Genomic DNA, 15942 nt, shown 5'->3' on the forward strand with positions numbered 1-15942 from the left:
TCCCTCTGCTCCCTGCAAACACGGGACAGGAGGGACCAGGATGATCAAAACATCAGCAAAAACCCAGCAGAGACCAGGAGGTGTTTCCTCTCAGGTGAAAACAGGTCAGAGAGAAACCTGCTCTTCTTTCAAACCACAAAATGCAGCACGACGTATCTCTCAACGCCTTTCTGACTTTACTGATGCATGCAACACTTTGAAGCCTCAGCTGACAGTCTACAGTTGGAGGAATAAAGCGTGCACACATGGCACGATAAGGATTCACAGACGTTTGTTCTGCAGAAAAGACGACAAAAGTGCAGGAAGTCAAAAAGTCAGGAGGGTACACAACTGAAATGTCACGTTGTAGATGTGACAGGATGTCTGCAAACAAATCCAGTCCTGACAACCTGCCTCATGAATAAGAAAGAGGAGAGCAGTAGATGAGGAGAGGGTTGATGAGAAAGAGAGCGTTTGGTGCTGAAAACCTGAAGAAAACAGCCTGAACTTTCTTACAACAAGCACAAAATCCTTTCATAAAAGGAGAATAACCTTAAAACTGTCCCAAAAGCCGACTCTGAAACATGCAACTCACACGTTAACGCTTCAAATTCTCCCACATGAGCAAAAGTTTCAAACAGATTTTTGTCCAATTCAGCAAAAAGCAGAAAAGCAGAAACTCTCCCTCCTCCAGCGCCCTCTCCGTCTCCAGCGTCCACGTACCTTGCAGAGTTTCTGGTAGCGCGGCGAGGAGATGGCCATCCTCTGGAGCCTGTGTAGGAAGACCACCACTTTCTGGAGGGAGGTCCGGACCATGGCCATCATCTTAAGACTGCTACAAGTCTGCAGCAGCCTGCTCCTGGTCCGCATGCTAGCACTGCCCTACCACGCTCATATTGTTCTCCCTCTCCCCGAGCCCGCCGTCCAGACCCCAGCCAAGCTGACGTGATGAGCACACACACACACACACATGCACGGACACGGGAAGAGAGCTCACACACACACACAGACACACACACTGTGGAGTGGACTCAGCTCAGCATGCCTCTGTGTCTGTCACACACACACGTTTACACACACACACACACACACACTCTCGATGTTGCAGGCGAGCAGGACAAGACGAGACACTCACTTTCTCCTCCACGCGGACATTCACACGCGCAACCCCGACCGCAGAAGAAGAGGAAGACGAGCCTCACACAAACCAGCTGTGACGGCCCCCTGCAGAGAGAGAGGAGGGTGATCCCGAGGGAGGACAGGAAATGATGGAGAAGAAGAAGAAAGAAGGGGAAAAGGAGAAAGATGAGAGGAAGGAGAGCAGGAGAGGAAGGTACGAGTCACTTTTTACTGCCGCTGATCCACAGACGGAGACACAGAGAGACACAGAGAGAGACGAGCGGGGGAGAAAAGAAGGACAGAGAGGAAGATCAGAAGCAGCAACGACAAACGCTGACTCCACCGTGAAGGGACAATGACATTACGCCAGGCAACAAACAGATCAATGAGCGCGAGCGCGGCGGAGCAGCAGCGGAGGAGCCAGAGGAACAGTGAGAGCGAAGGAGGCAGACAGAGAGCTCGGAGCACAAATGAGATGCACGCACATCCTACAGTTGGAAAAGGGAGGAGTCACTCAGGAGCGGGTCCTGGAGTAAATCTACCTGCTCTTTCTTTCTTTGTTTATGATTGGTCAGGTCGTTTCCAGACAAAGACACGTTAACAGAGCAAACAAAGCAACCTGAGTCATGAGTCACACTGACGAGTTAACTGTTTAATTAATGAATTCTTATCTGGTTATGACATAAAAGCTAAATATATATATTTTTTCTTTCTTTCTTTCTTAACTATTTGTTGGCTTGCTTAATTCTGTTCTTCTTTCTTTTTATGACGTATAAAAATGTCACCAAGCAGAGCTGATTTGTATCCTCTATACTTAAACATTATGAAAAATAAAGTTTGAATTAAAAAAACGGTGTAGTAACCACACATCTCCACAGGTGTCGCCAAAGAGAACAAAACAGAGATCTTAGAAACTGCTGTTGGGACTGTGACGAATTAGGGTTAGTATGATGTTCAACTTAAAAATTAGCCACAAAGTTTCTGTGAGGAAATATTTTGTTTGTTTTGGTGGACAAGGAAATATCTTTTACATATTTTTGTACACACACATATATATATATATATATATATATATATATATATATATATATATATATATATATATATATATATATATATATATATATATACATATATATATATATATATATATATATATATATATATTTTTTTTTTCCTTTTCCGATTAATGCATCCATATTGTTTTCAACAAAAGTAAATTTAAAAAGATAATTGTTTAATCACAAAGCATGATAAATTGATTAAAATAAATAAAAATAATTAATTAATTAAAAAGAATATTTAATAAATTGAGGAAAATAAATAAAAACAAATTAATTAATTAATGTTAATTAATTAAAAAGAATAATAAACAAATGGTTGAAAATAAATAAAAATATATTAATTTATTTATTTAAAAGAAAAATAAATAAATAAAAATGAGTAAAAACAAATAAATAAATAAATTAATTAATTAATTAATAATAAACAAATAAAATATTAAAAACAGCTGCTTTCAAGGGCTGTTTAAGCGACATGAAAAACTACCGTCTGGTGGGAAAAAGATAGTCTTTTATCTTTTTATCAACAAGAAAAACTGATTTTAATATTGTAAAACACAAACTCCAGATACATTTATAAAACGATTTTTTTCTTCCACCCCAAACGGACAAAATACTGGTTAAATAGCGCTAGGACAACATGCTATTCTTGCTATTGATTCCAATACGATTTTTGGGGTGCCAATTTGATTTAAAATTCTTCCATATCTAAGATTTTTAGTTTTTTAGTTTGTTTTGTTTTTTAACTCCACACCATGTAGAACAGTCAAATGATGATCAAATGATGTCAGGAGCTTTATATCAGGAGCCATATATTCACAAAAAATGCACATCATGTGAGTCAGAGAGAAACATTTCGCCCTCTGCTGGAGAAAAGTGGGAACTTTTTCCAAACCAGTTTCTAAACAAAGACTGAAATATAGGTTTAAATTTGAAAAAAAATCATTTTTTTAAATTAAAAATCCTGATTTACATGTGAATCGATGTTTCCTCCGACCCCAAACAGACACAGTGCTGGTTAGATATGGCTGTAGTGCAGCCTCCCGCCACAAGCTGGGGCTGTAGCTCCAGTAAATGACCTTAACAAAGCAGAAAGATCCGGTACTTTTCAAAAAACTCCCAGCAGAGCATGCTTAAGTATCGATTTCATTGAAAAACGTTGGATAAGTTGAGAAAGTATCACACAGATTGAATCATGCTTAAGTTTTTACATCAAGAGCTAGATTTAGATTTCTTTCTGAGTGTTTTCTCAGCACTAGACGCGTCGTCTAAATTTAACCATCTGAGTAACTGACAGGGGGAGAGCGGTGGGTTGGAGCGCGCTCAGTGGACTTAAACTAAAGGAGCAGTGGGAGTAAAGTAGAACAGTGGGAGAGAGGGTGGGATGGAGAGGTCAGGGGGAGACAAAAAGCTTTTTTAAGCATTTTTATCCACAGAAAACGTGTGAACCTCCAGAGACCAGAGCACACAGGAAGCAGATGGATGGTACAAAGAGGAAACAGTCAGGAGAGGATGGAGAATCAAAGAGACACGTCCAGTCTGACGAGCTGCACAATCAGCAGAGATTATCATAAAGCGGCGGCTCAGCTTCTGCACAGCTCCTGACCACGGATCCTCCACACACAGGTGGATATATTAAACCTGCTGCTGCCGTCTCTGAGGCGCTCTGTTGACTTTTATTTGAAGTGGTGCTGAAAAACACTCGCTTTCTTTCTTTCTCCCAACCGCGAGGCGAGAGGCATTTCTCTGAAGTGAGGATGAAAACCTCTGTATCGCCTCAGCCCAGCACGCTTTACACCGACGGTTCCCCCGTAAACATGAGTCACACACTCAAAATACGCACAACCTGACACAAATAAGCACAACCTGACACAAATACACACAAAGAAACGAGTGGTTCGTCTCAGAGCTCATGGGCCCAGTGTCTTTTTTTTTAAGATGAAGGGAAACCAAAGCAAGAAACTCCTGTAAACCAACGCAGCTGAGAAGAGTCATCGTCATTTACACACACACACAAACACACACACACACACACACACACAGCTTACTGAAGAGCTCTGTTTGGACAGGGTTTAGCCACAGACTCTGTTTCTGCTCAGTGTTGACTTTGCTTCACGGGAATAAAAAGGTGGATCAGTCTTGATGGATCTGTCAGAACCAGGTCTCACTAAGACGCCGTAGGATGTGAAAAGCTCCTGCTGCCCACGCTGTTTAAGTCGACATATGTAAGAAAGCTCCATCATAACGCCAACAGTCAAAGATGGAGCAGCTGAGCTTAATGAAGCTGCAGCTCCAGGCGGGGGCGACGTCCTGCATAATTTCACTGTTAGATCCAACAACACTTCACAGTTTAACAGATATAAATACATAAATCACATCCCAGCTCTGGTTATATGTTAGAAATATGACAAAACATAATGTGTAGTGATTTTTATGAAGGTAAACGTGTTCTAGGGTTTAACGTGTCCATCTGGTGGCCCTGTTGTAGTCTGAAATTATTACAAGTTCAGAACATACCCTGTTTGAAACTCTCTGTTTTAGCTTTTGATTTGAGCCGTTTCTTAAAAACTTGGCTTATGCTGAGCTTGTCAGCGAGTTCTGCACGAATGAACACTAACAAGGATTACATGACTCCTCACAGAGGTCAGTGATCACTCTGTGATGAAGGTTTTCTGGCATTAACCTGGGGCTACACTCAGCATAGAAACAGAATTGGAAAAAAAAAAAAAAAAGGTAAATGGTGTCAACAACTTCTTCTGTTCCAGTTTAGTATAATTGAAGACACACACCGCCCCCTGTAGTTTGAGAATTGACGCTGAGAGACACAAAGAGACTCTAACAGAAGTCAACTGACACCAACAGACCAATGGAGGCAAACAGACTCCAACAGATTCTAACAGAAGCCAAAAGATGCCAACAGAGGCCGAAAGAGGCCAGCAGATGCCAAAGACACCAATGGACTCAAACATAGGCCAACAGAAGCCAACAGACACTATTGGACGCCAACTGACACCAACAGAAGCCAACAGATGCCAATGGCAATAACAGACTCATACAGACATGAGCAGGCGCCAATGGACACTAATGGACTCCAACAAAAGCCAACAGAAGCCAACAAACGCCGTCAAAAACCAACACATTTCAACAGATTCCAACAGAAGCCAAAAAACGCCAACAGACCCCAACAGACACCAACAGACACCAACAGACACCAACAGACACCAACAGAGGCGGAAAGAGGCCAGCAGATGCCTATAGACACAAATGGACTCCAACAGAAGCCAATTGACCCCAACAGAAGCCAAAAGAAGCCAACAGATTCAAACATAGGCCAACAGAAGGCAACAGACGCCAATAGCAACAACAGACTCCAACAGACACGAGCAGGCACCAATGGACGCCAACTGACTCTAATGGATGCCAGTGGATGCCAGTGGATGCCAAAGGCCTCTAACAGAAGCCAACAGAAGCCAACAGACACCAACAGAAGCCAACAGACTCCAATAGAACCCCACAGAAGACAACAGATTCCAACAGAAGCCGAAAGAGGCCAGCAGACGCCAATAGACATCAAGGGACTCCACAGAAGACAACAGACTCCAAGAGAAGCCAACAGACACCAATGGACGTCAATTGACCCTAAAAGAAGCCAAAAGGAGTCAACAGATTCAATCATAGGCCAACAGGAGGCAACAGATGCCATCAGATTTCAACAGAAGCCAACAGAAGGCAATAGATGCCAATAGCAACAACAGACTCCTACAGACATGAGCAGGCGCCAATGGACACCAACATAAGCCAACAGATGCCAATGGATGCCAACAAAAGCCATTTGAATCTAACAGACACCAATGGACACCAACCGACTTCAGTCCAAGTCAACAGCCAACAGTAGCCAATAGACACCAATGGATGCCAAAAGATGCCAACGGACCTTAACAGAAACCAACAGACAGTAATGGATGCCAATAAACTCCAACAGAAGCCAACAGAAGCAACCAGACACATACAGACAGCAATGGACACCAACAGACTTCAGTCGATGCCAACGGTAGCCAATAGACGCCAATAGACACCAATAGATGCCAAAAGACGCCAACAAACTCCAACAGAAGCCAAAGTTGGGGGTCAAAGTTGAACCAGTTAGCAGATCCTCATGTAATGATTTCATGGTTTCAGCGACTCTCAGGAAGATCTGAGGCTTTTCTAGGACAGAGCGTTTCTAACCGTTTACAGTTATTTTATATCCATGTTTAAAATATGGGAAAGCATGATAACTCCTCTTTAATTTTTCCTATCTGTCATAAAAAACAGGGTTTATTTTCAAGCTGTGGTTGTTAAAAACAGAGATAACTCTGAACATCACAGCTACAGAGACGTAACGTTGGGCGATGACGAGCTTTACGCTCCCGGCTGTTTCACAAACAAACGTGAGGAGTGAATGATTCATCTCAGCCTGAGAAAAACAGAAGAGTCACAGCAACAACATGGTTTAACTTTCCAACAGACCCCAGACCAGAGTCAGAGACCCATGAGGTCCGGTCCATCAGTACTGCCTCACATCGCAGCCTGGCTGGAGTCCAGCTCAGCCGCTCAGCCGCTCAGCTGATGTGTTTTCAGGAACTTCATTAATGTGCCTCATTTGTATGTGTGGCCCTGTCCCATTATTTAGTAACTGTAGGCTTGATGTGGAAACAGCAGTCGGACTGACAGCAGCCCGTGGCCAAAAACTGTGATTAAAGTAGCTCGACACCCAGCCGTGGCAGAGCAGTCGCTGTGAGTTAATAATGGAGCTGAGGAGACAACTTTCTGTGTCAACACACGTCCTCTGCAGCTCAAAGTCTGTTTCATTATCCCACCTTCCAGGCCGGGCGCCATCACTCTCACCAGACAAAGAGATGGAAATGAGCTCATGAAAAAAACAAGTGGGTCCATTGACGGATTCAGAGAGAGGGACTGATCCGTTATCCTCTGACGGATACTTCAGCTCTGAAACTTTCAAACATCTCCCACACTCTCAACCTCTGAGACCACTCTGACAGACTTTAAAGAAAGATCCACCAGAGCAGGGGTCTGCAACCTTTACTTTCAGAGGAGACGTTTTCAGCTCAGCTCAACTGGATTAAAGACGCACCGGAGCCACAAAATCGACTTTATCTTCACAATAAAACAATGACGAGTGTTTAAAAACCTACAGTTAAAATGTAGAGAGTAATTATCTGAACAAGAAGTACTTAAATTTATGAACTTGCACTTGAGATGTCTAAGTTTTTTAATTAAATTTGAAGAAAATTCAAAAAATGTGCAAAAATGTGCAATAATTGCACAAAAAAGGAAAAATGAAATGTTTGCTAAATTTTCTAAAAACTTAACAAATATGCGAAATTTTCAAAAAATGTAAAACTATGGACAGAGTTTCAAAAACTTGCAAAAATATAAAAAATTACATTTTTTTTAACTTTGCAAAAAGTTGCAGTAACTAAAACAAAATATAAAAAGTTTGAGAAAAAAAAATACGAAAAAGAAAAAAAAACATTAGCAAATATTTCAGAAACTTAATAAATTGGCAAAAGTTAAAAAAAAAAAAAATTAACTTTAAACTATTTCTTAAGATTAAAAAAAATTGCAAAAATAACGAAATATTTAAAACGATTAAAAAAAAAGTTCTAAAAAAATTGCAAAAATTGCAAAAACAGAAAATTAAACATTTGCAAATATTTCTGAAACTTCATAAATTTGCAAATGTTTTCAGAACTTTTAAGCTATAAACAATTTATTTAGTTTGAAAAATTTGCTGAAATATCAAAATTTACAAACATTCCAAAAAAAATGAAAATTTGCAAAAATCGCAAAAAAGCGAAAAAAAATCAAAAAAGACTTAATAACTATAACTGAATCAATTTGCTAAAGTTTAAAAAAATGAACTCAAAACAATTTCTTGAATTAAAAAAAAAATGCCAAAATTCTTAAAAGCTGCAGAAATAAAAAAAAAGCAAAAATTAAAAAAAAAAATGCAAAAAATGTCAAAAAATTTACAAAATTTTGAATTTAAAAAATTTGCTTAAAATTCAAATGTTTGGAAAGAATACTTGTATTCAATACCATACATTGATAATGTTGATGAACTCATCATTTTCTGTTGTTGGCTAATGTCTTTCCACATATCAATCATGTATATTAAGCCGGCACGTTGTATTGTTGTGTACATGTTTTATGTTATTTCTTAAAGCTTCAAGGAGCCACTGCAAAGGAGTCAAAGGGCCGCATGAGACTCCAGAGCCACAGGTTGAAGACCCTTGGTTTAGTGTAAAGAGTTTATCCTGTGAGATTCTGCTCACAATGATTGATTGAGCTCAATAAAACAAATATAGATCAGTACAACGGGACAAACCGGTCTGATCTCAGGATGAGCTGCACCTTCGTCTCTTTACGTCATCTCCACACCGAGGAGATGGATCCTGGTGAGTCTTTGTGGGCGCTCAGGCGATGATGATTCAGTGTCTTTTCTCCGTGACCTTGGCCCGTTTTTTAAATAATTTGACACAAACGGGAGAAGAAGCAGCGCGGCTTTCATGAAAATGAAATTATTATTGGAGCTGAACCTGTTTCTGAAAGACGAACAACGCTGCAGCCTTTTCTCAGGGACGAGGCCTGGGATGCTCTCTAACATCACAACTCATTGATCATTTCTAAAAGCAACACAGACGTGAAAACGAACCCCCTCGACTGTGAAATCCTGCAGACGTGAGAGGATCGGCAGAGGAAGACTCCAGGAAACGAAGAAGAAGCTCGTTCCTGCGTTTTGTCTCAGCGGAAAGGTGGAGGAGGTGAAGTGATTTAGGGTTTAAAACGTTACATAAAGAGATGACGTACGGAAACTGATCCCTGAGGAAAAGTCTGAGCAAATGACAAACCTGGGAGAGCAAACACACACTCATACACACACACACACACACACACACACACACACACACACACACACACACTCAGAATTCTTAAGCAGCATTGGACAAGGGGATCAATGAGCCACGCTCGGTGCATACAAGCACTCACCTGCCCTCTGCACGCCCTCACATTCACACACACCTCAACCAGCAGCTTCAACACACACACACACACACTCTCACACACACTCTCACACACACACTCACACACACACTCACACACACACTCTGCCTCTGTTCAATCAGTGAAGGCTGTGTTAATGAAGGATGACACTGAGATAATGGGCTTGCACCTGTGAATAGATCACACACACACACAAACACACACGCGTGGCGCAGCGTGAGCGTCTTCCTCAGTCCTACCTCCAGTTGGCGCCGCAGCTCCTTGGTGTGGGCCGACTCCTGCGACGGGTCTTCCCTCTGGGCGGCGTCGGCCAGGACGTTGACGGTGGTCTCGGCCTCTTGGAGCCATTTGAGGAAGGACTCGAGCTCCCTGAGGGACGTCTGCAGACCCTTCAGGTCGGCGTCCAGCTGAGCATGGCGGTCGCTCGCTCTGCCGAAAAAAAAAGCATCGATGTGAGACTCATATTTTAGTGTCTATAAATAAAGGTTTAAGTCACCGTTCTTCTTCTTGTGTTTATTGTAAGAACTCGTTGGGGCTTTTATTTTGAAGGCTGGATTTGCCAGGAACAACATCCTGCTAAGAAGTGGAACAAGCTCGAACTGAAGTGTCATTTTTTCACTCTCTAAAGGTTTTAATTCGTTCTAAATTTCATTTTTCTGTTCAGAGCTGTCTCACAAACCTGCCATGAGCAGGAGGAAGCAGCAGCTCCAACAGAAAACCCCAAACCGGACAAAGTGCATGAAGACGACCCGCTAGTAAAAGCTGAACCCAACTGCATCAAAGACTGACGTCCACGAGTCGTCTTGTTGTTACACTTCATTCAATCTGTTTCTGTTTGAGCCAGGTGATAAAAGCTAAGGAATAATGAGCAGTAAACGGGTTTTTACTGCAGAACTGAGAGGAAAATGAAAACTGATGGAAATCCTGGACTTTTAAAGTAAAAAACTAGTCCCTCAGACTCTACAACAACAACAACAACAACAACAACAACAAACTGAGCTGAATATAACCACAGCATGTCATTACAGTTTGAGGAGTATTTATATTTTTCAAACTCCCTTCTGTTGATATTTATAACTATATACATACACACACACACACACACACATATATATATATATATATATATATATATATATATATATATATATATATATATATATATATATATATATATATATATATATATAAATATATATATATATATATATAAGTACTGTCAGGCGATTAAAAAAATTAATCTAATTAATTACAGGATTTGTAATTAATTAATCTAATTAATCGCATTTTAATCTCATATCTGCTTAAGGTCCCAAAATAAAGAATTTGAATTCTAGGACATTAAAATTACATTAAAAGACATTAAAAAAACATTTAAAAATAAGTTGGGAATATATACAACACATTTTTAGGTACCCTGAGGCATAAGGAACACATGAAAAAAGTTTTATGGTTCTATCTTTACAAAATCTACACAGTCCTGCACCTAAGATAAGCTGATTTGATTTTTAGGACGTTTTTTGCCTCTGTCACATTTTTACTCGATGTGGACTCAATTTTCACTGCAATATGAACTTCTATACTTCTATGAGGTCAGGAGAACCAGGGCTAAAGGCTAAAAACTGTGAGGAACTATGTACAAAACACTTTATTCAAGTCTTGGATCAAAGAAAAGTGAAGTATTCTCAGTTTAACATGCTCTGAACACACAAACTGTTGCTGATTGGTGCAGAGCAGCCCCAAGCTGAAACATGACACCAGGAAGACGGAAGGACATTTTCAAAGAATTCTTTAGATTTAAATACAGGACAAATATCGATCATTCAGGGCTTGTTTGATGCAGTAAAGAGTGTAAAATTATCTGTTTTTTACAGAATCGAGCAAACGGTTGATTGTCTGTAGATTTTCAAAAAAGGACGTGTGGATAAACGAGATGTGGACGGCAGTCCACTCATCACTCTCGCTTCCCTCCCTCCGGTTTAAAGCATGTTGCTGACGTGTGAAACATTCAGGGACTGTCGGAAATTTGAAAATCTGACGAGAACACCACTTTTCTCCAAGTAGGACAAACGGTTTGTAAATGCCAGACATTTGAAAGTAAGTGTGTCTTTGAACGCCTCGCGGGTTTGGATCCAGATCCAGATCCAGATCATATATATATATATATATATATATATATATGTATATATTTTTTTTACTTTTTTTTCTTTTCCCTTCCAGTATTCTAAATACTTTTTGCTTGTGCAGCACTTTTGGCAGCTTGAGTTGTTGTAAAAGTGCTTAATAAATACATTTGAGTTTGACCTTTTGACCTTTCATCATAAAACTTGAAATCCAATGAAAATATTGTTAAAAAAACAATATCCATTATCTTAAATTGTGGATCATGAACAGGTAAAAATATAAGTGTTGCTCCATCAGTCTCAGCTATGAGCTCCTTTCTGGGCCTTGGAGCAGAAACCTCAGCCCGTCATGAAACACCGTCACCCTGTGCCTCCATCATCACCTGTTGTTGATGCTGTTCCACGCCCCGCTGTGAGCATCCGTGACCTCTTTGATCCGGCGCGTGTCGTCAGTAGAGTACTCCTGCAGCAGATGATTGGACAGCTCGTTGAAGGCCGCCACCGCAGCCTGGCCCCGGCCCAGGTCCTGGAGGAACGCCTGTGAAAGGATCAACATGGAGGCCTTAGGAAGGAGGTGACACTGAGCCTCGACACGTTTCCCAGGGTTTGTTGTTTGTTTGCCTCATCTGTTTTCTCCTTATTGTGCTCCTATTGGTTCCTGCTTGAGTTTGACAAATGGCTCTGCAGGAATATTAACGACCTATTATCTTAACTAAATGCATTTAAATGAAACTCCAGACCCTGGAAACACAGAGGAGTTTGTTTTTCCTCTGACATTGTTGGTCTAACCTCTGCGTCTCCAGAAGGTGATATAAAAAGCTGCATTATTCCTTTAAATTAAGCTCTAACAGATAAACCAGCCTCTCTGACCCTCAGGCTCCTGTTTCTCCAACCAAAGCAGGCGCTCTGCGTTATTTCAGGGAGATGATCACTCATCATTACAGGTGGAGTCCCCGACACGCTGGGGTCTGCTGAGCTCTGCTGCCCCCTAGTGCTGGCTCCCTGTAATGAGTCATAGGGAGTAATCTGTGTGCAGAAACTCAGGGAGTCATCATTTCAAATTAAAATGATGGATGATGTGGGTTTGAGAGTGTTATTAGGGTTCAGAGTGAGACTACAGAGGTAATTTATTTATTCCCACCTTGTTCAGACTCAGAGCGGCACAAAGGACGACTAATAATTCAGAAAGTTTGCTTCAGAGTCAGGTGTGCTCTGTCTGCGGTGACGGTGATGAGGACGTGTTGATGAGGACGTGTTGATGAGGACGTGTGGTCTAACCTTGCTGTCGGCGAGCTGCTTGGTCAGGGGGTCTCTGGACTGCTGGAGGAGGCCGTGGAGTCGTCCTTCGGTGTGTCCGATCAGAGCGTTCACCTCCTTCCTGTGCTCCTCCCACTGGTTGCTGTGGCCAATCATGTTGTCCAGCTGCTGGAGCCGGGCCTCCACGCCGTGCTGGGTGCTGTCCCACTGGCTGCGAACCCGCTCCACTGGTGACAGAGAGGGACAGGTGTGGAAAGGTGAGCAAGTGATGAATGTCCCTTTTGTAGTAATTCAAAGATTTATGTTATCGATTTTGTCTTAAAAGCTCTGCTTTAAAATAACAGACTGGCTGATGCACATTATGTAAAATACATTTTTATACTAACACCACAAACTGGGATTTAGTATTTATTAGTGCTGTCAGGCGATTAAAAAAATTAATCTAATTAATTACAGGATTTGTAATTAATTAATCTAATTAATCACATTTTAATATCATATCTGCTTAAGGTCCCAAAATAAAGAATTTGAATTCCAGGACATTAAAATTACATTAAAAGACACTAAAAAAACATTTAAAAATAAGGTAGGAATATTTACAACACATTTTTAGGTACCCTGAGGCATAAGGAACACATGAAAAAAAGTTTTATGGTTCTATCTTTACAAAATCTACACAGTCCTGCACCTAAGATAAGCTGATTTGATTTTTAGGACGGTTTTTGCTTCTGTTCACATTTTTACTCGATGTGGACTCAATTTTCACTGCAATATGAACTTCTATACTTCTATGAGGTCAGGAGAACCAGGGCTAAAGGCTAAAAACTGTGAGGAACTATGTACAAAACACTTTTTCAAGTCTTGGATCAAAGAAAAGTGAAGTATTCTCAGTTTAACATGCTCTGAACACACAAACTGTTGCTGATTGGTGCAGAGCAGCCCCAAGCTGAAACATGACACCAGGAAGATGGAAGCAAATTTTCAAAGAATTCTTTAGATTTAAATACACAACATTTTTCAACCATTCAGGGCTTGTTTGATGCAGTAAAGAGTGTAAAATTATCTGTTTTTTACAGATTTGAGCAAACGGTTGATTTTCTGTAGATTTTCAAAAAGGACGTGTGAATAAACGAGATGTGGACAGCAGTCCCCTTAACAGCGCTCTCTCTTCCCCCCGGTTTAAAGCATGTTGCTAGGTGTGATACATTCAGGGACTGTCGGAAATTTAAAAATCTCACGAGAACACCACTTTTTCCAAGTAGGACAAACGGTTTGTAAATGCAACATTTGAAAATAAGTGCGTCTTTGAACGCCTCGCGGGTTTGGGATCCAGATTAATCTGCGTTAATTTTCATAGCGCGTTAATTTGCGGTGTAATTAATTAATCTAATTAACGCGTTAAAATGACAGCCCTAATATTTATACAATTATAGTTATTCATAGTTCTTACAGTAGAGAGTAAAGTCAAATAAGATAAATTGTGACAATTTGTAAGTGTGCACCCCCCCTGCCCTCATTGAGCCACCCCAGTCTGAAAGTCTGGACACACCCCTGCATGATATGAAAGCTGACAGGTTTTCAGGTTTGATCAACAAAAGCTGGAGGAAAACTCATCTGTTGATTTTTAGAGAATGAAGGGAAAGATAGCCAAACTCAAACTTCTGACCCAGAGAGAGCAGGAAGCTGACTCCTTAATGAGCACGAGGAAGATTAACAATTAGCTGATGCTGTAATACAGGTGAGTGCCGTAGCGCAGCACTCATCATTACAGTATCCACAGACTGATGAAGATGAAGGTTAAAGTAAATACAACCCACACAGAGTGACAGAGGGAACTTCTGCTGCTAAATCGTATAAACCAGACATAGCGTAGAACGGAAGTTTTCTCCACCACTCACGGGATATTTAGGTTAAGACATGAATCATTACAGCACAGCAAACAGAGAGGAAGATGATAGCTCGTCTGTAAACTCTGAGAAATGACCGTAGGAAGCGTAGATTTACCAGGGAAGCTTCAAAGATCGACCAGTCGATCGCGATCGACAGGTTGAGGACCTCTGATTTAGACTTAACTGTCTTTGTCCGACCCACCTGCGCGGGGAGTGGATGTGTGAAGACTTTTGTTGTTCCTAAGACTATTATCCGTGAATTACAAGACTTTAATCTCTGAATCTAAAAAATATCAGTGGCCTTAATCTTCTTTTCAACTCATCAGATAGATGAGCTAACGGCTACATCAGGATACTTCTGACCACATCAACACCATCAGCGCTGCCGGACAGTCCAGGCCGACCAGGACTGAACCCAGAGCGGAGTATTTATCCTTCAAACCTTGGGTTATTTTTATTGAGTTGAAGAGGGGATACTGAAACAAAATTTTCCTCTTGGACAAAAAGTTTGTCTGATTCTGCTTCTGAAAACTTTATTATGACTGGAAATGTTCGGTCTAATGTGAGTAACAGCAGCAGCACTGCAAAAAAACTGAAATCTGATCAAGTGTTTTGTCTAATTTTCAGTAAAAAATGTCTTTTTAGACTCAACCTGAGCCACATTTAACTGAGCAGTCCAGAAAAATGTCTGATTTTAAGTTATTTAAAGACAAAATGAGGTCTGAATTATTGTAATAGGTAAAAAAATCTGCCAGTGACACAAGAGAAATTTACTCAAAAATTCGCTTGAAACTAAAATAATGTTTTAATACCACAGGCTGTATATAGAGTGGCTCTGTCATTTATCATTGTACAGTTTTGAAGCCAAAATAATAATCTTTTTTTTTCTTTGGAGAGTCTAATAACTTCTTGACTTGACCCCCCGACATATTTTACAATCCCCGAAAAAAATACACGAGAACGTCAGCTGTCAATCATCATTAAACGTTACGTAAAGCCTCGTTTTTAACCTCTTATAACCAATGAAAATGAAACTTTTCAGAAAAAAGAGGACTTGGATACAAGACAGCCAAATGATATCTTCAAATCACCACAACAATCAGACGTGAGAAACATTTCTACCAGGTGGATTAATTTTTTAAAGTTTGACCACAGCCCATCTGGAATGACTGGGGAGATGGATTTTATTTTACCTATACTGCAGTCAGCCACCAGGGGGAGCAGTTTTTGTGGAAAAGGCATCCATCTTTTTACACTCTATGCTTAATACTAGTTGCTTTTCTCTTGTTCCACTGTCAGATTTTTTTTAACTTGTTACAGCAATTCAGACCTCATTTAGCCTTTAAATATCTTGAAATCAGACATTTTTCTGGACTGGTCAGGTGAATCTGGCTCAGATTAAGGCTAAAAAGACATTTTCTACTAAAAATCAGACAAAAACACTTG

The 15942-nt window shown here is 40.5% G+C and overlaps 1 protein-coding gene across 1 annotated transcript in view; it reads right to left on the reverse strand.

The window, feature by feature from the left end:
- utrn (utrophin) overlaps positions 1–15942 on the reverse strand; it is a 326192-nt gene that overhangs the window by 215402 nt on the left and 94848 nt on the right. The window contains exons 53-55 of the mRNA XM_074685643.1: positions 12629–12834; positions 11734–11888; positions 9467–9656 (exon numbers count right to left, since the gene is read on the reverse strand). Coding sequence (XP_074541744.1) covers positions 9467–9656; positions 11734–11888; positions 12629–12834 — 551 coding nt within the window. The remainder of the gene's footprint in view (positions 1–9466; positions 9657–11733; positions 11889–12628; positions 12835–15942) is intronic.

Source organism: Halichoeres trimaculatus, unplaced genomic scaffold (assembly GCF_033239565.1).
Source record: "Halichoeres trimaculatus isolate MK-OKI-2021-1 unplaced genomic scaffold, fHalTri1.1 fHalTri1_scaffold_13, whole genome shotgun sequence".
In the NCBI taxonomy this organism is placed as follows: Eukaryota; Metazoa; Chordata; class Actinopteri; order Labriformes; family Labridae; genus Halichoeres; species Halichoeres trimaculatus.